Raw genomic sequence first — 21,312 nt, 5'->3', positions numbered from 1 at the left:
AAAACGTATTCGTATAAGTGGTCTTCATAAGTACTAGTGTTTTCGTATCTTTCTAGAGCAGTTTAAAAAATGTAATAGCCAAGCTTATCAAAAGTATCTAGACTAAATGAGATGGAAATATGTAATGCGATGTATTGAATACGCTAATATAATTCAGGCTGCTACTACTACTACTACTACTACTACTACTACTACTACTACTACTACTTCTTATATGTATTGAGTATGGAAATATGTCAATGACCCAGTCCATACTACTTGACTTTCTTTTACTGGCAGATAGCAAATATTTCAGTCACCTTTTCCTGTTAAAGTCAAGGGGGAGAGCCCTTCTTATTTGGGCTCGCAACACAAAAGCCACAATTACCCACATTCACTAACTTCCCTTAGAGAGAGATTGAGTACCTTCCCTTAGAGAGAGATTGGGTACCATACTTGACTCGCCGTCTCCGTTTTCTCGTTTTCTTTGGCCCTGAATTAATTAATTAGTGGCAGCTCGTTTCTCGCCCCCATTGGCCGAGTTATTTACAAGCTCATCGAAATTAAATGTTTGGGTGTAATGAAAGACGGAAGATATTACGTACTGTGTTGCAGCTGACATGAACGGTCAGTTTGTAGTTAGCGCTCTCTCTCTCTCTCTCTCTCTCTCTCTCTCTCTCTCTCTCATTTTCGGGTATCCTTGTCGTCAGTTTAAGTATTTTGTCAGTGCCACGTGTTTTGTAACATTTTTCTTTTTTAATGGTTAGCACTGTACTTGAATAACGGTATTAACGCCATTAATGTTGCTTTGGTTTCCCCCCGGTAATGATCTTTTGAAAAGGAATCAATCGGACGTTTAATCGCATTATTCGCTCATTTGAAATGAATTTGGCTAATCTGTTTTACTCACCAAAAGCCGCTTATGGACTTGCGTTGTTCGTCTGTATATATTCAATTATTTTTCTCCGTAGAAGCTAAGTTTTACCGCCTTACGGGAAAACCAATGAGATCGGAGTAATATTGCAAGAACATTTTCAGATTGTTTCACTTGAATATTGAATATTCAATAATTCAAGAAAGTATGACGAATTACGTTTAATCTCCTAGAAGTTGAATATTAATTCCCTAACAATTGCAGTTTAAAGTGTCGTTCTCATTAAGCGTCAAAGCGTTCATAAGCTAAATAGAAGACTTATTATTTGACTAATTTTCCTCGGGGGAGGAGGTTCATTATATTTGAGAGAGAGAGAGAGAGAGAATCTTTTTTTGAAGCGAACCTTTTTGAAATAGGTGTTTGTAGATTGAAGTGTAACGAGGACAGGTTATCTAATCTGGTAAAATGGTATCCTGATTGTGGAGGGGGGGGGGGGGGGGGGCGGTGTTAGCTTTGGTTGCCAACGAACTGTGAGTAGTGTCTATCCAACTGGTAATCATCTTGGTGTGGAAATTCTCTGCGGCCATATTTCATAAATACAGTACAAGTGTTGAGTTGGAAATAAGCCTCCACGTCGCAGCTTACCGTATACGACACGACGGTTAAAGTTCATTTCTGTAACACCTGCTTCTGAGAACACTTAAAGGCCGCTGCTATCAGGTTTAATCATTTGTAGCTGCGCATGGGAAGATTTTTAATTTCCCTCCTTCACACTCTGTCTAAATGTAATACATCAATAAGTTGAAAATGCGTCTAAGACACGGTCCATGAAACTTCCAGCCACGGCCCGGTGATGGCCTGTGTTGTGTAGGTGGCAGATGCACGATCATGGCTAAATTTAACCGTAAGTAAAATAAAACTACTGAGACTAGAGTGCTGTAATTTGGTATGTTTGATGATTGGAGGGTTGATGAGCAACACACCAATTTGCAGCCCTCTAGCCTCAGTAGTTTTCAAGATCTGAGGGCGGATAGACGGAGCTAGCTCAATAGCTTTCTTTTACAGAAAACTAAAACTGTGACAGTCGATGTTCATTTAGAAGTGTTTGATATCGTGAAATTAAGTTAATAACGCTCGGCCGTAAAGATACAGGGATATAAATTTCTTCAGGTTACAGTGATTTTGAAAGCAAAACCTGCTTGGTTTGCTTTGAGCCGAAAGGATCTGTCTTCGTCAATGCGATTGCTGAAATATTTTTGAGAATTACAGAGGAGATTTTCAGAATTGGGTTGGAATTCATTCAGTGGTGTTGACCCGAATTCCGCTTTGTTTACGGAGTTTTAGTTGCGAAGAGTCGTCTGAACCGTTTAAGAGATCCATTTGGTCAATCCTTTTCTGGATTGTATTTATGTTTATTGTATGGTAATGAAGGAGGATTCTGTATGAAGGGTTGGTGATAAGAATGACGTTGGTGGTAGCGTTTGATTTCTGTTACAAATCTTCCTGGTTAGGAGCATCGATACGGTAACGTAGAAGCGCAATCATCATCATCATCATCTTCTATCAACGTATTTACACCCACTATTTCTTTCTTTGATTTTACCATGCATTTTGTAGCCTTTCCGTTAACCAACCTCGAAGTTGATGTGTTTACAGTTGCTATCATTGCCATGTTTTTCCGAAGGCAATCTTCATCCAGCTTGAAAAAAAAAAAATTCCCACTATGAAGAATACGTTTGGTTAAAAAAAAATCCGTCTTAGCAATAGGTCGATTTATTCTCTAAATTCTCTCTCTCTCTCTTTTCGGAAGAATTTTAACTTGGTCCTTACGGTCACGTTTTTAAGAGGCATTTGCCACAAATTGTGTAGAACTTTACTAATTTCTTTAATTTATACTGAATGCCCTTTAAGTATGAGATCGTTGTATGTGTTGAAACAGGTACCATTCTATTTTCTGTTTCTCTGACATCAAGGGTTTGGACCCGGTATGTATCCACCTTTGTGGCGTGTTTAGTACAAGCCCATTGGGGATTACCGTAAAAACATGATCAAAAGACTGTAAATATCATAAAGATGACCTTCCCCCCCCCAGAAATATTAGTCGTAGGTAGGCCTCTCTCCCCCTCCCCCCTCCAATTCCGCCTCAGTGGCGTGGTTGATATGGGGTTTGCGTTCCACGTCGGTGGTCGCGGGTTCGATTCTCGGCCATTCCATTGAGGAGTGAGAGATGTGTATTTCTGGTGATAGAAGTTCACTCTCGACGTGGTTTGGAAGTCACGTAAAGCCGTTGGTCCCGTTGCTGAATAACCGCTGGTTCCATGCAACGTAAAAGCACCATACAAACAAAACAAAAAACCCCTCCTCCAATCCTTGGGGGTCACTATCTAGTTAAGATCTTTATACGTACGCAGTTGGTTTTCCTCGAACTGTTCTGACCAAATTTTCATGCACATGACTTAATTTTTTCGTCTCTTGCGTCCATTACTAAAGCTATTTTTGTGGAGTTTAAGCTATGCTGTTTTCTTAGCTGTTTCCGTTAAAGCTGTACGGGATTTATCTTTTTTTTTTTTTTTTTTTGTCTAGTACTACAATTTAGTTTTATCAAAAATTTATTAAAGTTCGCCGGAACACTTGGCTGATATCAGATGGTGAATCATATATAACCTTGAGATATTTTATATTTTATACTCAGGGTTTTACAAGTGTTTTTTGTTCTTTGTTCCGTTAATCTTAGTCTTGTATTGTTCATATATATATATATATATATATCTATATATATCTATATATCATATATATTTTTTTTTTTTTTTTGCCACGAAGGAAAAAATGAAAAAGCGAGATAGCCGAGTACTTTCGGTCAGGGTCCGAATAGGACCGAAAGTACTCGGCTATCTCGCTTTTTCATTTTTTTTCCTTCGTGGCAAAAAAAAAAAAAAAAAAAAAAAAAACTATACATAGCATCACGTTTTATATACTTCGTGATCAAGTTATTCATATATATATTTATAATTATGTGTGTGCGCACGCGCACGCGCGCTAGGCTTCGATGAACTTACCAATTATAATTTTTACGTGGCGTGTAAGGTATAATGAATCTGATATGTATGTTTGTGCACACACACACACACACACACACACACACATATATATATATATATATATATAAATTAGAAATGCTGGGAAAATAATGTACATGCAGTTGCAATATACTTAAACATTCCCGTAATTTTGATCGAATACGATATATATTATATATCGTATTGGATCAAAATTACGGGAATCTTCAAGTATATTGCAATTGCAAGTTCATTATTTTCTCAGCATTTCTAGTTATATATATATATATATATATATGTATATGTATATGTATATGTATATGTTCATGTTCATGTATATGTACAAACATCGCATAATATCAAATTCATTATACCTTACACGCCACGGAAAAATTATAATGGTAAGTTCTTCGAAGCCTGGCACACATGTTAATTATAATTCCCAAGGTATAATATAGTACATTTGATACTAAACGATATCCAAGAAAGTAATATATATATATATATATATATATATATATATATATATATATATATAGGATGGTCACCACACCATTGAATTATATTTATATATATATATATATATATATATATATATATATATATATATATCGTATTCGATCAAAATTACTGGAATATATAATCTTATTGCAATTACAAGTTCATTGGTTTTCTCAGCTTAATATATATATATATATATATATATATATATATATATATATATATATATGTGTGTGTGTGTGTGTGTGTGTGTGTGTGTGTGTGTGTGTGTGTGTGTAACCATCATCATAGTATATTCTTTGTTTTCCATTGCGGGGGTTAGACAGTGAATAAGTTCTCATCGCTATTCCTTCTTGTTCACTCTTCCTGAATTATTACCTTGGATTGGTCCTTATCTATGGCTCTTACTGGTGTCCTTCCTGTTGCTTTTTTATTTTACTACTTAGCTCATGGCTGCTTGTGTTCCATTTCATCACGTGTCGGGCTGAGTTTGTTTATATTCCCAACGTCTTCTGTCTCATTTGAATAAGGATTTTGTCTTTGCACCTCACCGTGAACTTTGGTAATTCGTAATTTACTGTCACACCTCTTCAAAATTGCATAGAACTGTGTTTGAAAGTTCGTTTTTCCTCAGTTCAGTAATAAGTTGCTTTTTTAAAACCTTGCTCTTGTTTTTAACCGTGCTAGAATATTTTTACATGCCTTTAGCTCATTTTTAAGTTTTTGAATCTTTTTTTCCATTCTCTCTCTCTCTGCTCTCTCCTTCCTTCTCCTCTCTTCTCTCTCTCTCCTACTCTCTCTTCTTCTCTTCTTCCTGGTTTCACTGGTCTAGTTACCTGAAGTTTCGAGAAATGTTCCAATTTTCTGGGGTCTTCATCACCACCACTACTATGTTGTCCTCCATCCTTTCTTTCACGTTCGTTTGTTTTTATATTTTCCTTCACACAAATTGGGAACTGGAAATTCGCTACCAAACATAATTTGCAATCTCCAGCGTCTCCTGTGACACCTTTTATTGCATTCGATGCAAAGTATTGAATTACTGTATCCCTCTCTCACAGTATCCACAATGCCGTCATTTCACCTGTACATTTCCTCTCGTTTTCATTCCAATCGCCAAAACTTAATTTTTTTTAAGTTGGTTTTCAAACTTCTTCATTTTGCAGTTCGATCTTAGTAGATTTTTGCGACTTGATAAGCCGGTCGTCCCGTAATTTTTCTTAGCCTTTCTACTGTCATTACTTTCATACCCAGTTATTTCTATTTGTTGGAAAATGCATCGCTGATGGACTGCCACGGAAAATGATAGGATGTGACCCACAGATGTATTGCAGTGGTCTCTCTCGGTTTTGTAGTGTACTGCGTTGCGAAACACTTGTGGGTTATAGATTGAAGTTGTATTTCACCACTTTTAAATTTTTCTTTTAATTTTAGCTTATAACACCTGCACTGATACTTTCAAAGGAAACAAAACCATTGATATCTCTGGTCATCAGAAGGAAAAAAAAAATTGTTCATTGCCTTTATATAATAAACAAAGCTTTATTAAGAAAGTTACAGTGACCCATCCATTTGTCAATTTTACCATAATGTCAAGGAACAGTTATCTCCAGCTCTCTTGTAATACCTTTCATTCCACCTTTTGTCATGGTTTACTGAATCGCTATAGCGTAGTGAGTCTAGCTGATGACCTGCTTTCGCGGAGGTGTCATAGTTGTCACGCCAGATAACTCAGATCAATCAATCAATCAATCAATCGCGGAGGTGTCATGTACTGTGTACTCGAACGTTTCGTGGTTGTGCATCGGATGTCTTGGCTAAGTTCCACAAAAAAATCGGATAGATTTATTTATTTTTTTTTTTTGGGTGATCACTTGACACTTAAATGGTTGCTACATTTTGTCGTAAAGACTGCCTTTGTTGAGTCGAACTGATGAAGTTTTTCCCCAGCTTTCCCTTTGTCACCTTTCCTAAACATTCTTATATAGTTTCCACATAACCGCATCATCTTTTATCATTAATATCCCATTTCCCGCTTATTATTTATATTAGTACGTTATTGTCATCGCCTTAACTAGTTCTGCAGCTGCCTTTACCAAATTGACTTGTCAATCATAATTGCTCCGGGCCTTTTCCTTTTTGCATCTTTTCTAGGGATCTCCTAACTTCCTCAAACGTTTTCTGCTTACCGTCTTTCATTATTTAGTTTTAGCTTTGGTTTCCCCTTAAATTTCTTGTGTGCTCTGCCAGTCACGTTTCTGTATATTCCGTCATCAACTTTGCTATCCCAGACTTTCAGTCTTGCCTTGACTGGGTTACGATTCTGATGCGACTCTTCCTACATGATTGGCTGTGTCAGTTGCCACTCAGCATCTTTCTTCTTCTGTGGATGTCTTTTGCGGTTCCAGCTTCATGTCCATGTATTATTCTTTCAATAGTATCACCCCGCACACACTAGGATTGTGTGTTCTTGGAAGAGTGTTACTTCACATTTAGGTTGTTATGTATCCTTTGAAAAGTGTCACCACACGCTTAGGTTGTTGTGTGTATCCTTTTGAAAGTGTCAATTCAAACTTTGGGTTATTCTGTATTCTTTGAAAAGTGTCGCCTCACGCTTAGGTTCTCTAGCCTTTACAAGTGTCACTTCACACTTAGGTTGTTAAGTATTCTTTGAAAAGTGTCACCTCACGCTTAGGTCTGTATCCGTTAAAGTGTCACACTTATGTTGTTAAGTATTCTTTGAAAAATGTCACCTCACACTTATTTTGTTATGTATCCTTTAAAAGTGTCACTTCACACTTACTTTGTTAAGTATTCTTTGAAAAGTGTCACTTCACGCTTAGGTTGTTCTGTATCCGTTAAGTGTCACTTCACACTTAGGTTGTTAAGTATTCTTTGAAAAGTGTCACCTCGCACTAGGTGGTTCTGTATCCTTTAAAAGTGTCACTTCACACTTACGTTGTTAAGTATTCTTTGAAAAGTTTCACTTCGCACTTAGGAGACCTCTTGGATGCTCTTTTAATGGATATTTTATTGACATTTAACTGTTTTATTCTTTTAACTTTTATTTTTCGTGGCCACGTTCATACAACGCTCTCCCTCTCTCCTTCTTCATCCACTCGGTCTTACCAAAGCACTGGACATCTCGATCTTTATTGAAGTTCAGGCTATTTATATTTTGCCGTGTAGTTCCTAAAATCAGCTGCTTTCTGGTCTGCTTTGGACATTGTATTTGGCAACTTTGAACTTGAGTTCCATCGGAATTTAAGAAAGCTCTTTCTTACATTCCCCGAAACTAATTCTTTTTGCCTTTAAATCTCCCCAACCCACGTGAACCTGTTTATCAGCCCATCAGTATCATATCCTTTACCTGTAAGCTTTGGCTTTTTGGTGCTTTTAGTTTCGTAAATTGAATCGGTTTAAAGTAATTAATACACATCCAAAACATATTTCAACTATTTCTGTGTATATATGCGCGTGTGTACGCAAGTCCCATCGTGGCTGTTCGTCGTCTGTCCTTGTGGTGCAAATGTACAGTGAAAGAGATCAGTTTTCAGTTTTGAATGGCCATTTTTGATGTTATGGCATAAGTTGTTAAATAAAAAGGAAATTGCAGTGTATACGGGCCTGGGAAGCATAACCTTATTATTGTCTATTGTAAGAGACCCTTGAAATAGGAGAGGGGTGGCTGCTTGCATGCTGTTGGAAAATCATTTATTATTGTATAAGAGATAAAAATGTCCGCTGGACATTAAGAGTAGAAGAGATTTAGTGAAAAGTATTTATACATAACATCAAAATGAATAACTTGTTGAATGGTTTTATAGGGAACTAATTGTGTTTAACTTCGTTAGCTTTATAAATGAGTTGAATTGACCATTAGGCAAGGATTGAAGATAGAGCAGTAGTAGAAGCTGATAGAGAGTTAGAGATCTTAGGATGTCGTCACCAGTAATCAGGAATCCAGTAGAGGAAACGGATATAAAGGAATGGATATAAAGAAATTACGAGTTACGGTATTTTATAAGGTTTTATTTTAAAAAAATGTGATTTGCCTTGGATGTTTAAAAAAACAATGAAGTAAATTTGCCGGACTGAAAGACAACTTATGTCGTAGTGTGTAAAAATACAAATATAATAGTCAAAGAGGATTTCCAGTTAATTATGTTTTTGGTGAAAAGAGTCAGAGCTTGTGAACTTGGGAAATTATTATGAAGAAGAACGAACTATGCTGTAGAGGAGTCAGTTGGTGAGCGATTGGTATTTTTTGTCATTAAAACCAAAAATGTTAAAATTTACGTAGACGTCGGACCAATTAGGATGCATTGCAGACAGTGTGACCTACATTGGGGCTCATGACTGATTAGTAGTTGTATGATTGGAATTACGAGATACGCCGAGGGAACGAAGAGAATTAGGTACAAGAGCTTCTCGTGTGAAAATGTGACCGGGTGAAAGTTTGTAAATCATAGCGCTCAAATGGCTTAGACAAGAAATGTAAAAGCTTTATCAAATATTCAAAGCTGTGGAAAAAAGAAAAAAATATGTATATATGAGGAGTGGCCTCAGTGGCGTGCTCGGTATGGTCTTGGCCTGCCATCTCGGTGGACGCGAGTTTGATTCTCGGGCATTCCATTGAGGTGTTAAGAGATATATAGTTCTTGTGATAAAAGTTCACTTTCGACGTGGTTCGGAAATCACGTAAAGCCGTTGGTCCCGTTGCTGAATAACCACTGGTTCCATGCAGCGTAAAAACACCATACAAACAAACAAGAGTGGGTTGGGTTGGAAATGAATTTTGGCTGTGGTATCTCGGCTATAGCGCGGAACTGAAGCTGGGAGGATGGAGGAACAATAATTTGTATAGATGGTATGAAAATGGTGGTGGTTGATGCGATTTGGGAGTAAGTGGTACGGAAGAAGGTAGAATTAGAGGTTGGGTGAAACAGAGAATGCTTGGAAGACAATGGGGTACGAAAGTATCATTATTAGCAGTGGTTGGAAGTATTTAAGTTTAATGGTTTGTGCATAAAACTGCTGATATAAATTTTGTACGTATAGCTAAGGAAATGATAACAGTCTTGACATAGCTGGCTAAATGGAGAGAATGGAAGGTTTGGTTAAAAAGGGAGGATGATTCCAGTCTTTTATAAAATACAAAGTAAACGAAATGGAGACCAGGAGGAGCTAGTCGATGGTGTTGCTTAGTTGTACCCTAAAAACACAGGCGTTTGCAAAATTGGGGGCGCAGTGTATTTGCAAGACGCTAAGTAGTTTGTGTAGGCTTATTAATCCTCTCCCGCTGGAATGCGGTCAGCATAAGATCATCGACAGTGTAGTTAATGAATAGGGCTGTGACTGCTTTTATTTTTGTACTTGAGAGTAACACGCATACTCATTATTGTACTTATGAGTAGCACACACGTACACAAGTAATAGCTTTTAACACAATGAATTAGTGTTCGCTGGAGTAATATACATATATATATATATATTATATGTATATTGTTGGTTGAGATAAACGTTTATGTAGTGTTAACGTGCATCAGAATAAGTAGACTGGGGAACATCGGTTTCCTTATGACAATAAGTCGAAGACAGGTGTGTTGTGTTGCTGATAAGAAAAGACGCAGATCGATAGTTGTAGGTGCTAAATGTTGTGCTCAGCAAATGAAGTGCGGAATGGCTTGTGGTTGCCAATGAGGCAGTATAGAATTGGAACAGTGAAGAGAAACCGTAGATTGGTGAAATAATTTGTGTTGAGCAGAGGAGAAAAGTGAGGTTTTATGTGCGATTAATAGTAAGGTTAGGAGGGTGAGTAGTAACTAGGCAGATGTAGCAATGAATGTTAATAGATATGGTGGAAGGAGGACAATTACGTAAATGTAACATTTTTTTGGGGGGGTGGGGGGTCGCAGAGGTGAGTCGCAGAATAGGTGGAGCAAGGAAAAAACCTGGAATGTCCATGGAAGCCAGGATGGGATCGTTAGAGGGCATTGTTGAGCCAACTCCCCATCCCATCATGGTAGTGAAGATTGAATATTGAATGCAGTTGGAAAGAAAAAAGGTTGAAGCTTTTTGGATGGGGTGATAAAAATTAAAAGGGTGAGAAATATTGAGGTACATTGAAGTTTTACAAAGGTTAGCTTTGGCAAAGGGATAGATTAGGGTTTTGAGATCATTCGGTCTATTGGAAAAAAGGGATGGCAAAAGTTTGGCGAACGAAGTGAACAATTTGCGAGTGATAGGTGGGAAGAGAGTAGGAAGTGAGATAGACCTAGAAGAAAAGGGAATACATATGAAAGAGCTTTTATTAAAGATGGCCATTATCCAGGAAGGAATGAAGCAGTGTGTTTGGAGTGGTTGATTCACTACTAATGAATATCTACTCACATATAAGATTTTCTTTTCCGTGATACACCTAAACTATAAAATTTCCTTTTCCGTGGTACACCTGAACTATTTTGTGGAAGAGTTTGAGGTAACGAGTTCTAGTTTTGGTATTGTAAGCGTACGTCCACGCTACAGTAAAACTTATTGACAAACGCGACGACAACATATCGCACAAACGTCATAAAAAGCGTCTCAATGGCGTGATCGGTGTGGTCTTGGCCTGCCACCTCGGTGGCCGCGAGAAGCGTATTTTTGGTGATAGAAGTTCACTCTCGACGTGGTTCGGAAGTCACGTAAAGCCGATGGTCCCATTGCTGACTAACCACTGGTTCCATGCAACGTAAAAACACCATACATACAAACAAACGTCATAAATAGGTAAACAGGTTGAATAGAAGTCACCTACTTTACTTACAGTCTTAACCAGATCCTCATACAATAACCCAAAAGTGGTCAAAGATTCGTTTTCCGCTTAACGATGGTTGCCTTTTTTTTGAACCTAGTTGTGATATGAATGAGACATAAAGCTTGCTTGAGTTTGTGACATGTTTTTTTTTCCCGTAATATGGAGGCATCTTCATTTCCAGGATTTTCCGTGTCGCAAAGATGGGGATGGGTTTAGTCTTAATGGGATGAGGTTCGTAGATTCCTTCAACCTGCCCCTACCCCCCACTTTCACCCCTCATTCCCCTCCCCTTCCTGCGCATCCTATTCTTCCTAGACTAGATTGTACATCTCATTACGGGGCCTTTTGGTTGTTGAAATCATGTAGGAAGTTTTGTGTTATTTATTGAGAAAGGACTTTGATCTCAATGCAGCTCCCCCAGACTTGGGTCAGGCGCGACCATTAGTATTATATCCTGACGAATTTGACAGATATGAATAAAATTTGTCACATGTATTTAGGCTTCAGGACTGATGAAGGGTTAAATTTCATTGGATACTATGTCGCAAGGTGCGGAAATGAACTGTGATGTAGGAAACTCGAATTCATGTGACCCTGGGAATAATAGAATTGAGATAGATTCGGAATATTTTCTCTTACTGAAAAGAAAAATACAAACAAATGATGTTTCTTTTAACTGTTATCCTTCGGGAAGTATTAATTTCCGTTAGGTTCGAGCTAATTTGGTACGTTTGTGGAATGGAACCTAGACTCCGGTGGAAGGGGGTGTATTTTCTAAGGCTTTGAAATTCATGTTCTGCGCATCGTTACGTTCGTTTTCACTTGTGAAAGCAGTTTGGTATCTTTGGGAAAATTGGTCCAGGAGGCCTTGAGTAAAGTCTTCATGTTTTTTTTTTTTTTTTTTTTTTTTTTTTTTTTTTTTTTTTTTTTTTTAGATAGTCATTTATGGTTTAATCCAACCCATAAGTTTTTGAAAGGTAGTCATTTATGGCTGAAGCCAAACCCTAAGTTTTTAAGAGTCATTTGTGGCTTAATCCAAACCTTAAGTTTTTAAAAGATAGTCATTTATGGCTTAAGCCAACCCAAAGTTTTTAAGAGATGGTCACTTATGGCTTAATCCAACCCTAAGGTTTTAAAAGATAGTCATTTACGGTTTGTTCCAATCCTAAGTTTTTAAAAGAGATATAATCATTTACGGTTTAATCCAACTCTTTAAGTTTTTAAAGATAGTCATTTGTGGCTTAATCCAAACCCTAAGTTTTAAAAAGATAGTCATGGCTTAATCCAACACAGTTGAAAAAAATAATCATTCATGGCTTAATCCAACCCGAAGTTTTCAAAAAGTCGTTTATGGTTTAATCCAACCCTAAGATTTCAAAAGTCATTTATGGCTTAATCCAACCCCAAGTTTTTAAAGATTAACTTACGGCTTAATCCAAACCTAAGTTTTTAAAAGCTGGTTATTATGGCTTAAGCCAACCCTAAGTTTTAAAAGATGATCATTTATGACTTAAGGCAAAATAAAGCGTTTTAAAAGTCACTTATGGCCTAAGCCAACTCCTATTTTGAAAAGATGGTCATTAATGGCTTAAGCCAACCCTAAGGTTTTAAAAGTCATTTATGGCTTAAGCCAACCCCCTTTTTTAAGAGTCATTTATGGCTTAAGCCAACACTTAAAAGATAGTTACTTATGGCTTAAGCCAATCCTAAGTTTCAGTATCAAATCGGGGATTTAAAAAAAATTATTGTTGATCATTGATATTAAAAGTTATTTTTTTATTTTTGTATATTTAAGTTAACTATAGATTAATGGTCTGTCATTCAAAGCAGTTAAATGGGTCGAATTCTTCATGTAAAAAGACTGAAAAGGTGACGATGATGAATGAATTTCGAAGCCAAATCTCATTGGGAAGAAGTTTTAGGGATGTTTTATGAACCGGGTAGATATCTCTAATTTCCTTCTCACTTTCGTTCCTCCCTCCTTCCTCTGTATTATTTCGTTGACCGAAAAAAAAAAAAAAAAAAAAAAAAAAAAATCGCCAGATATTATCCGTGGCGTGATTAAAATACAATTGTTGTTATGGTTGGTTATAAACACATTCTTGTCACGAATTTGATAGCCAAACCTAAACCAAAATGTGTTTCTGTTAATAGTAAATTTACAGGGCAGCTAGTAATAGCGTGTTCGTTTTCTTCTCGCTTTTAGTTTGTAGTGGAAGAAATATGTATTTCGCGGTATGAATGAAAAACACATTTCGGCAATGGTGGAGGCAGATGCAATACGTTTATTGCAATGCCTGAAATATTCGTTTCTTCCAAGTCCGTGCAGTGGTATTTTGCATTGAATAACCTAATCAGACTTGGATGTTTCATGTTGGGTTTTAGAAAGGCTTAGCAGCCATTTGAGAGGCTTGGCATTCGTCAGTATTTCATATCTATAGACTTTTCGATAATTTCTTCGTACAGTACCGGATATAATCTTAACTTCCGACTCGCTTCTCGATGATAATTATGGTCTTCTGGTCACGTGTGTCGGTGACCCAGGTACGAGTTGTGACGCCAGATAGCTCGCAATCAATCAATCTGGTCACGTGTAGACGAGAGGTTACGAAGTTTCTGGAAGAGGGTAAGGAGAGTGTAAATCAGGATTAATAGAGTACAGGGTTAAGACCTATAATGACCAAAATAGGACAATCTCGCGCATGACGTCACGTGGCTGATCTGACTGAGGTTCAGGTAAAAATAAGTCATCAGAGTGAAGAACGAGGAAACTTATCTTCCAGTATCTGGCGATTAACGGGAACCTCTCTCACACAAGGTCGTGAAAGAGATAGAGAATGGGTGTGGGCAAACAATTCCCATAGTGACCCTTAAATTATTTGCTTTCTTCTATGGCCACCTACCAATGACGTCACACATATGCGCAGTAACGATAGGACGGTCTAACCCTTTACTATATTAATCCTGGTGTAAATGGAAGAGCTGGTCAGTTAAGCTGGTTGTTATGTACGACATTCACTGCAATCGCTTTGGAGCGAGTCCTTTGTGTTGAGCGTTCCATAGCTGCTGCTAATCCGGGAAGTGTTTGCTTATGACCAGAAGGAATCGTCGGGGAAAAGATTTCCAAGCATTTCCAAGCACATTTTGAAAAGTCGGCTCACTTGGGAATTCAGTATGATCGGGAGACTATTAATCCTGGTTTATAAGAAGTTTCTGACAAGGTAGCGTATGGCTAGGGGCTTAGATAGCTTTGTTAAGGAGTGTAAACAATCATTTTAATGTTGTCAAGAATTATAGCGACAAAAAAAAGCATGTGTATAGCTTTCCCAGCCGTGAATGCGATTATGAAATGGCGTAATATTTAGTGAAAATACTTGTCCCTGTCAAATTATTTTGGAAGTGGAACTCTCGGTAGAGTATTGACCGATAAAGCAGACTTGGTTCGTTGATTTAATAACTTGCAGTGGTTTCGGTCTGTGTATAGGAAGGATGTAGAAGAGGTTATTCTTTTGAAAAGTGAAAGTACGATGATACAGACTAGTTTAAAATAGTGAAGGGAAGTTGTTCTTTGGAATTTTGATGGTGATGTGATCGAATGATTGGTCCGATCTGATGAGAGTTTCTGTACCATTTATACACTGTGTCAGAGTATGCTGTTACATGTGTAACTGGTATTAGAGGTATTTCATCAAGACTATCCATTCTACACATTACAGATTAACTGCTCTACTTAGTTTACCTTGGCTGTTATGTACAGAGTAACTCTGCTATACCTAGTGTACCTTGGCAGATGTGATCAGTGTGTAATACTAGAAATCTCTACCAGTTCATTTGTCTATAGTATTAAGCAAATTTTCAGGGTCATTGGTAGTATTACGTAGGGAGAGAGAGAAATTGCACAAGTTGGGTCCGTTTTGAAAGTTATCTTTTCATTCATGTTGCTTGCAGTCGAGAGAAATCTGTATTAGTACAAATTAGGGTTCTGCGACAGGCACTTTTTGAGACGTAGCCTGTATTTTAAACCTGTGGAATTTCGACAGATGTTGATTATCATCGGAAATTTCTGTGGCTTTGCACGCTTGCTGATCCTAAGATATTCTTATGGTAGTCGGTTTAGACTCGAATCTTAAAAATACATATGTATGCTATGTGACTTTTTTTTTATAGTCGCAAATATTAGGCACGAATATCATTTAAGATTGAATTCACTGTACTTCGGGAATAACTTGTACCCAAAGGAAATTATAAATAGGTGTTCCTGCACCGGCCTGGATTGTAATTCCCTTTGGGTGGAAGTCATTCCCAATTAAACAATTCTGGAATGTATCTGGAATTTATTGGACATCTTAAGCATAGAATAATCGTAAACATGAGATACAGCGATGTTATAGACTATAAGTTGGGCAATCAGAAGTCGGAGTTGGGGAATAGTAGGAAATTTGATGGTGGACGTTGCTTGACCGATGACTAATCCGAGTTCAAGGTTAATTAAAGTCTGCCGGTTCTTAGTGGTTATCTGTGCTTGTCCGTTCTTGACACTCCACCACTCGTGCCTTTATTGCGCTTAATCTTCCATAAATCGCCACTTGACTCTTGGAATTCCTCCAAGACTCATCGCCTGCCTCCCTACTCACAGTTCTCATCAAAGTTGGTCTGGTTCTTCCAACTCTTCAGTTACCCACAGAATCCCAGCTGAACCAACCTCGTACTATTTTCCCAAGGGTTATTTATAGAAGGACACGTCCATGTCATCTCCATCTCCCTTTCGTCGTCTCGTATGCATAGGGAACTTTCGTAATTTCCTTAATGTCATCATAACTATCACTAGCCTGCCTTCTAACCCTTAATATTTATCTGAGCTTTATTCTCGTAATAATCGGCATAATCTTTTAGACATAGTTTCCTGGGCATAACATATCCAATTTTTTCAGCTATCCCTTGGCGCATGTCTGTATGTATGTGTATAGTTTCAGAGATGAAGGTTTTGTTGGGCTGCCTATTGAATTAGAGGAGTTCGCTTTTGTTCAGCGTGACCGCCGTATAGTAAACTTCCTAGGATATTTTCTATTGAGTGGTCATTAACGAGCTACCTTGATATTTTAGTGACATGCCGTCTCATTTAATTCGCATTCGCGAGGTTTTTTAATTGATAAAACGGCCATCACGGCATTTCATAACGTTGAGATGTGAATAAAAGTGCTTTTCTCCATATTGTGAGTAAAAGTGCAATTCTTCATATTGCAAATACAGATGTATTCCGGAATTTTCAAGAGTTGATGTTACTACAGAAGGAAGGGTGTAGGATCAGTTTCATGTGTTTGTGCTCGTTAATTAACTTGTCAGGAGTTTCTGGAGATTTATTGTTCTGTGATATCGGGTGTTCTGTCAGAGATAAGGTCGGGGATTTCAATGCAAAGTAAGCACTGTATCTGTATGGGAAGCTGTCTCGCATTGTATTTATTACAAAGGTTGCAGGTAGTCGTTTATATTTCTGCAACAGTATGTCGGAAAGAAATGAATCGGAATAAATTTTTTTGTTCTTATATCCGACGCCGTCGATTGATCTCTTAGTTGTATTTCTTACTTAGTCGTATCTGAAAGTATGTCAGAATTATTCAGGAGATGTACAGGAATGCGTATACTAGAGTGAGGAGTAGTGTTGGTGAGACGGATGGATTTGAGATAGGAGTTGGATTACACCAGGGGTCAGCACTTAGCCCATTCATCTTCAACATCGTGATGGATGTAATGACCAGGGATGTTAGAGAAGCAGTGCCATGGTGCATATTATACGCGGATGACATTGTGTTGTGTTCAGAGGGGAAGGAGGAGTTGGAGGGGAGGTTGGAGAAGTGGAGAGCAGCACTTGAGGAGAGAGGAATGAGAATAAGCAGATCAAAAACCGAATATATGTGTTCTAGTATTACTGAGGACGGTGGAAGTAGCATAAGATTGGGTGGGGAAGAAATAAAGAAAGTACAGAAGTTCAAGTACTTAGGGTCCGTATTGGAGGATAGTGGAAGCATGGACCAAGAGGTGAGACACCGAATTCAGGCAGGATGGAATAACTGGAGGTCTGCATCAGGGGTCCTCTGTGACAAGAAGGTCCCTCTGAAATTGAAAGGAAAGTTCCATAGAACGGTGGTCAGACCAGCAATGTTATATGGAACAGAAACGGCAAGTATGAGGAAAACAGAGGAGAAGAAGATGGATGTAGCAGAAATGAGAATGTTGAGATGGATGTCGGGAGTAACAAGGGAAGATAGGATTAGAAATGAGTATATAAGAGGATCAACAAAGGTAGCTGAAATATCGAAGAAAATACAGGAAGGAAGGCTTCGATGGTATGGACACCTGTTACGAAGGGAGGAACGTCATGTTGGAAGACATACGATGGAAATGGAAGTGCAGGGTAGAAGGAAGAAGGGAAGACCAAGAAAGAGATGGCGTGATTGTGTAAGGGAAGATATGGAATTGAAAGGTATAAATGAGAACGAGGCACAAGACAGAAATCGATGGAGACGACTCATTCGTAATGGCGACCCCATATAAAAATGGGTTTAAGCTAGGAAGAAGAAGAAGAAGAAGTCGTATCTGAAAGGGAACATTTACAATTGCATTTTGTCGTTACTGGATATGCTGTCAGTAAGGGATTGTTAAACAAAAATTTCCTTTATGTCGTCATTTTGTTAAGTAGGAAATGTATTAGGCTGGAATTAAACACTTAATATTCGATCAGTTATATCTTCATGTGCTTGCTTTAGTGGTTTCTTAGTCAATTTTCCCAGCCGTTTCTTACGGGAACATTTCAAACGTGTATTTAGTTATTCACTTATTATCCTGCCAATGAGAAACTGATGAAGACAATTTCCCTTATGATTAATTCGTGTTATGGCCAAGTGTAAAATGATTAGGAAGCTGTGTGTGTGTGTGTGTTTGTATGTATATATATATGTATGTATGTATGTATGTATGTATGTTGTATGTATGTATATATATATATATTAATTAATAATTATATTATAATTATATATATTATATTATATATATATGATATATATATGTATGTATGTATGTATGTATGTATGATGTATGTATGTATATTATTATATATTATCTATATAATATATAATTATATATATATCATTATATATTATATATAAATATACTTATAGGGAAACATTTAAACTTGCATTTAAATACTTGTTATTCTGTCAATAAGGGATTGACTAAGATAAAATATTCCTTTTTCATTAATTAGTGTAGCAAATGTATGAGGGTGCTTTGTTGTTTATATGTATATAATATATCTGATACAATCGTTTGATCTTTTGAGAGGTATTTTGCTTTGCTGTTTCTGAAGGGAAACGTTTAAACTAAATATACATTTGGTACATACTTGTTATTCTGTCTGTAAAGGATTAAAAAAATATTAACCCCATTTTGATGATTTCGTTCTAGGTGTTAAATATCAAATAGTTTGCTTAACGTTAACATTGAACTCTTGCCCGAGAACAGTGTCCATCATTATCCATTAAATTGCGTGACAATGAAGACACTGAGCCTAATGTCCCTTTGATTCGGAATATTGAGCTCTTTCCCTGGAACAGTGTCTTTCATTATCCCCCTTCAATTTCTTGGCTACTAGACACTGTGCCTATGCTTGTTGACTGACCCCCTTACAGTCGGACTAGATGAGTAATGGCTTTTTTTCTCCTTTGGGTTCTTTCACAGGCCTTCCTCCGGGGATCTCGGCATTGCCGGGTCCTTCCATGTCACAAGGTGCTGCTAGTCAAGATGCCAGCCAAGGTATGTACGAAATCGGTGCCTCTGTTGATATTATTGGACCTTCACAGTCTCTCTAGTGTTTTGTTTCGTTTTATTTTTTTCATTTATTTATTTTTAGCCGGGCTTCAGTTTTTTTCATATTTGCATTTTTTAGGTATTGTAGAATTATAGTGCGCATACGATTATTATTATTATTATTATTATTATTATTATTATTATTATTATTATTATTATTATTATTATTCAGCAATAAAGGTAAATTTAACGGTAATTCAAAATTTCATCGTGAGACACTTCATTATTTGCTTTAGAGAATTTTCCCATTTGTTTCTTTATGCGCCTGTTGATTTTAAAAATGTTTGAATTTTGTCAGTAGACTCGAGCGGAATCTTTAGTTTGAATATTATTTTACATTTATTTTCGGACATTCAATTGAAATGAATCGATCATTGCTTTGAAGTACCATCGGCATATCGTTTGAGATTGTTTACTGAAATTGAGTTCGGTTTTGCCTTTTGGTATGTTGCACCAAGAATTTTTTTTATTTATTTTTTTATTTTATTATATATTTTTTTTTTTAGTTTAGAGGACTTAGCAACGCATTTGATTAGTTCAGTGACTTTTGGTATCAGTTTGGTTTCCCTGAGTCATTCAAATGATCAAAGACTGTAAAGGTCCAGGCGAATGATTGAAAGCAAGACCAGTGGCGCCTCGTGAGGGGAGACATCGAGAGTAGAATTTTAAAGTTTAAGGGGCGGGAGGAGTTGCTTGCATACCAGAGGAACATAGCAATCATCAAGGAGAATGTTTTTGGGAGGGCTTTCAAGGGGGAGGGGGTTGTCCGTGAGGGAGAATTGATGGGGACGCTGCTTTCGTCAGCATTTATTCAAACGGGGTCGAGTTTTGTTATGGCTTGATCGACACTAGTCGACCGTAGAATTTTTTTTTCCCTCTTCGTCCAGTTCGGGGCATCAGTCATTCCTCTGGTGTATTTATGTCGAATCGGCACACACTCACGCGTCTCCGATATGCCAGACTTGTTTTCAATCAGTCGTTCTTATTATAATTGATATTTATACATATGTCATGGTGAATGGGCATTGTGTATGTGCTTAGCCATATGTGTATATATAAAGTGGTCTTGCACAGTTCAAACTCTCCGTGTGAAGTCAATTCACTGACGTATTTCGATTCAAGTATTGTAATTCACTTACGTATTTTGATTCAAGTACTGTAAGTTGATGCAGGAAATGTAGTGGTAAAGCCATGGACTCTGCCTATTTTCCAACCATTTATTGCTTGATTTATTCATGGACATGAACTGAATATTGTAGTTTGATATAATATTTAGTTCCTATGTATTATTTTTTTATGTTGATGTAGAGAATTTTTTCCCAAAATGGCCCAATCAGCTCCTGTCTTGCATAGTTTAGGAAGTAGTTTATTGGTGGTCATTGTTATATTGTTCTTCTTTTCTTCTCATTCCATTTCTTTTTTAAAAAAAGGAAAGATATCAAAAGAGAATGGGGCTGGCCATGTATTTTGTTTTCACATCCCATCTGGACTATATATATGATATATATATATAGGCTCGTATCTAATTTATTGTAGTTCTATCTTTCTTCTCTTCCTTCTTTTGGGATCCTTGCGGTCTTGTTTTGTTGCATTTGCTACTGGTTGGGCCATGACCAAACACCATTAGCATTTATGATTATGATTAGTCCAATATTACTATGATGACTACTACTATTCTTGTATTATTTCTCCATATATTGCCTATGTTTAAGTCCTGGATGCTGGCTCAGAAATTCATATATCATTATCATACATTCATTATCTGTTTTTATTCATGGTGTTTGGCTTGTAGTGTCCATTTGATACATACATTAACCATATAGAGAAGTAAGTGAACCCACGGGGAGGATCATCTCTCTCTCCCTTTCTCTCTGTCTGTCTGTCTGTCTCTCACGCACTGAGAGAGGGACCACAGAGATGATGCTCCTCACGCAACTGCCTTAAAACAGTGAGTTTGTTTGTTTTCTTTGTTTTTTCCCATGGCGAGTTTCATATAGAATCATCAATTCCAATCTTTGAAGGCAAAGCTGGCTCCTCGAGGAGTTTGTGTGTCCATAACTTTTTTTCTCATTTTCCCAAGTCAAAATGTATCAGTTTTGGAAAGATGACTTTTGTTCAAGTCTTTTATAATTACCCTCTTTGAAATTTACAAATTCGCTTTGAGATCAGCATTCAAGAAAAAATTGTTCTTTGAATCACTTTAAAGGTAAATTGTTTCTGTTGAGATTAAAAACAAGAAA

At 37.2% G+C, this 21,312-nt stretch overlaps 1 protein-coding gene across 31 annotated transcripts in view; it reads left to right on the top strand.

The window, feature by feature from the left end:
- The window catches only part of LOC135207482 (protein abrupt-like), a 322,624-nt gene that overhangs the window by 26,940 nt on the left and 274,372 nt on the right, over positions 1-21,312 (top strand). For 16 of the 31 annotated variants that reach the window (XM_064239264.1, XM_064239262.1, XM_064239252.1 and 13 more), the window contains exon 5: positions 18,934-19,018. In XM_064239264.1, the coding sequence (XP_064095334.1) occupies positions 18,934-19,018 (85 nt within the window). The remainder of the gene's footprint in view (positions 1-18,933; positions 19,019-21,312) is intronic. The other 15 variants (XM_064239266.1, XM_064239263.1, XM_064239253.1 and 12 more) reach the window with 1 other exon arrangement.

Source organism: Macrobrachium nipponense, chromosome 32 (genome assembly GCF_015104395.2).
Source record: "Macrobrachium nipponense isolate FS-2020 chromosome 32, ASM1510439v2, whole genome shotgun sequence".
In the NCBI taxonomy this organism is placed as follows: domain Eukaryota; kingdom Metazoa; phylum Arthropoda; class Malacostraca; order Decapoda; family Palaemonidae; genus Macrobrachium; species Macrobrachium nipponense.
The sequence above is the reverse complement of the archived record's forward strand: the minus strand, read 5'-3'. Positions and strand labels throughout refer to the sequence as shown.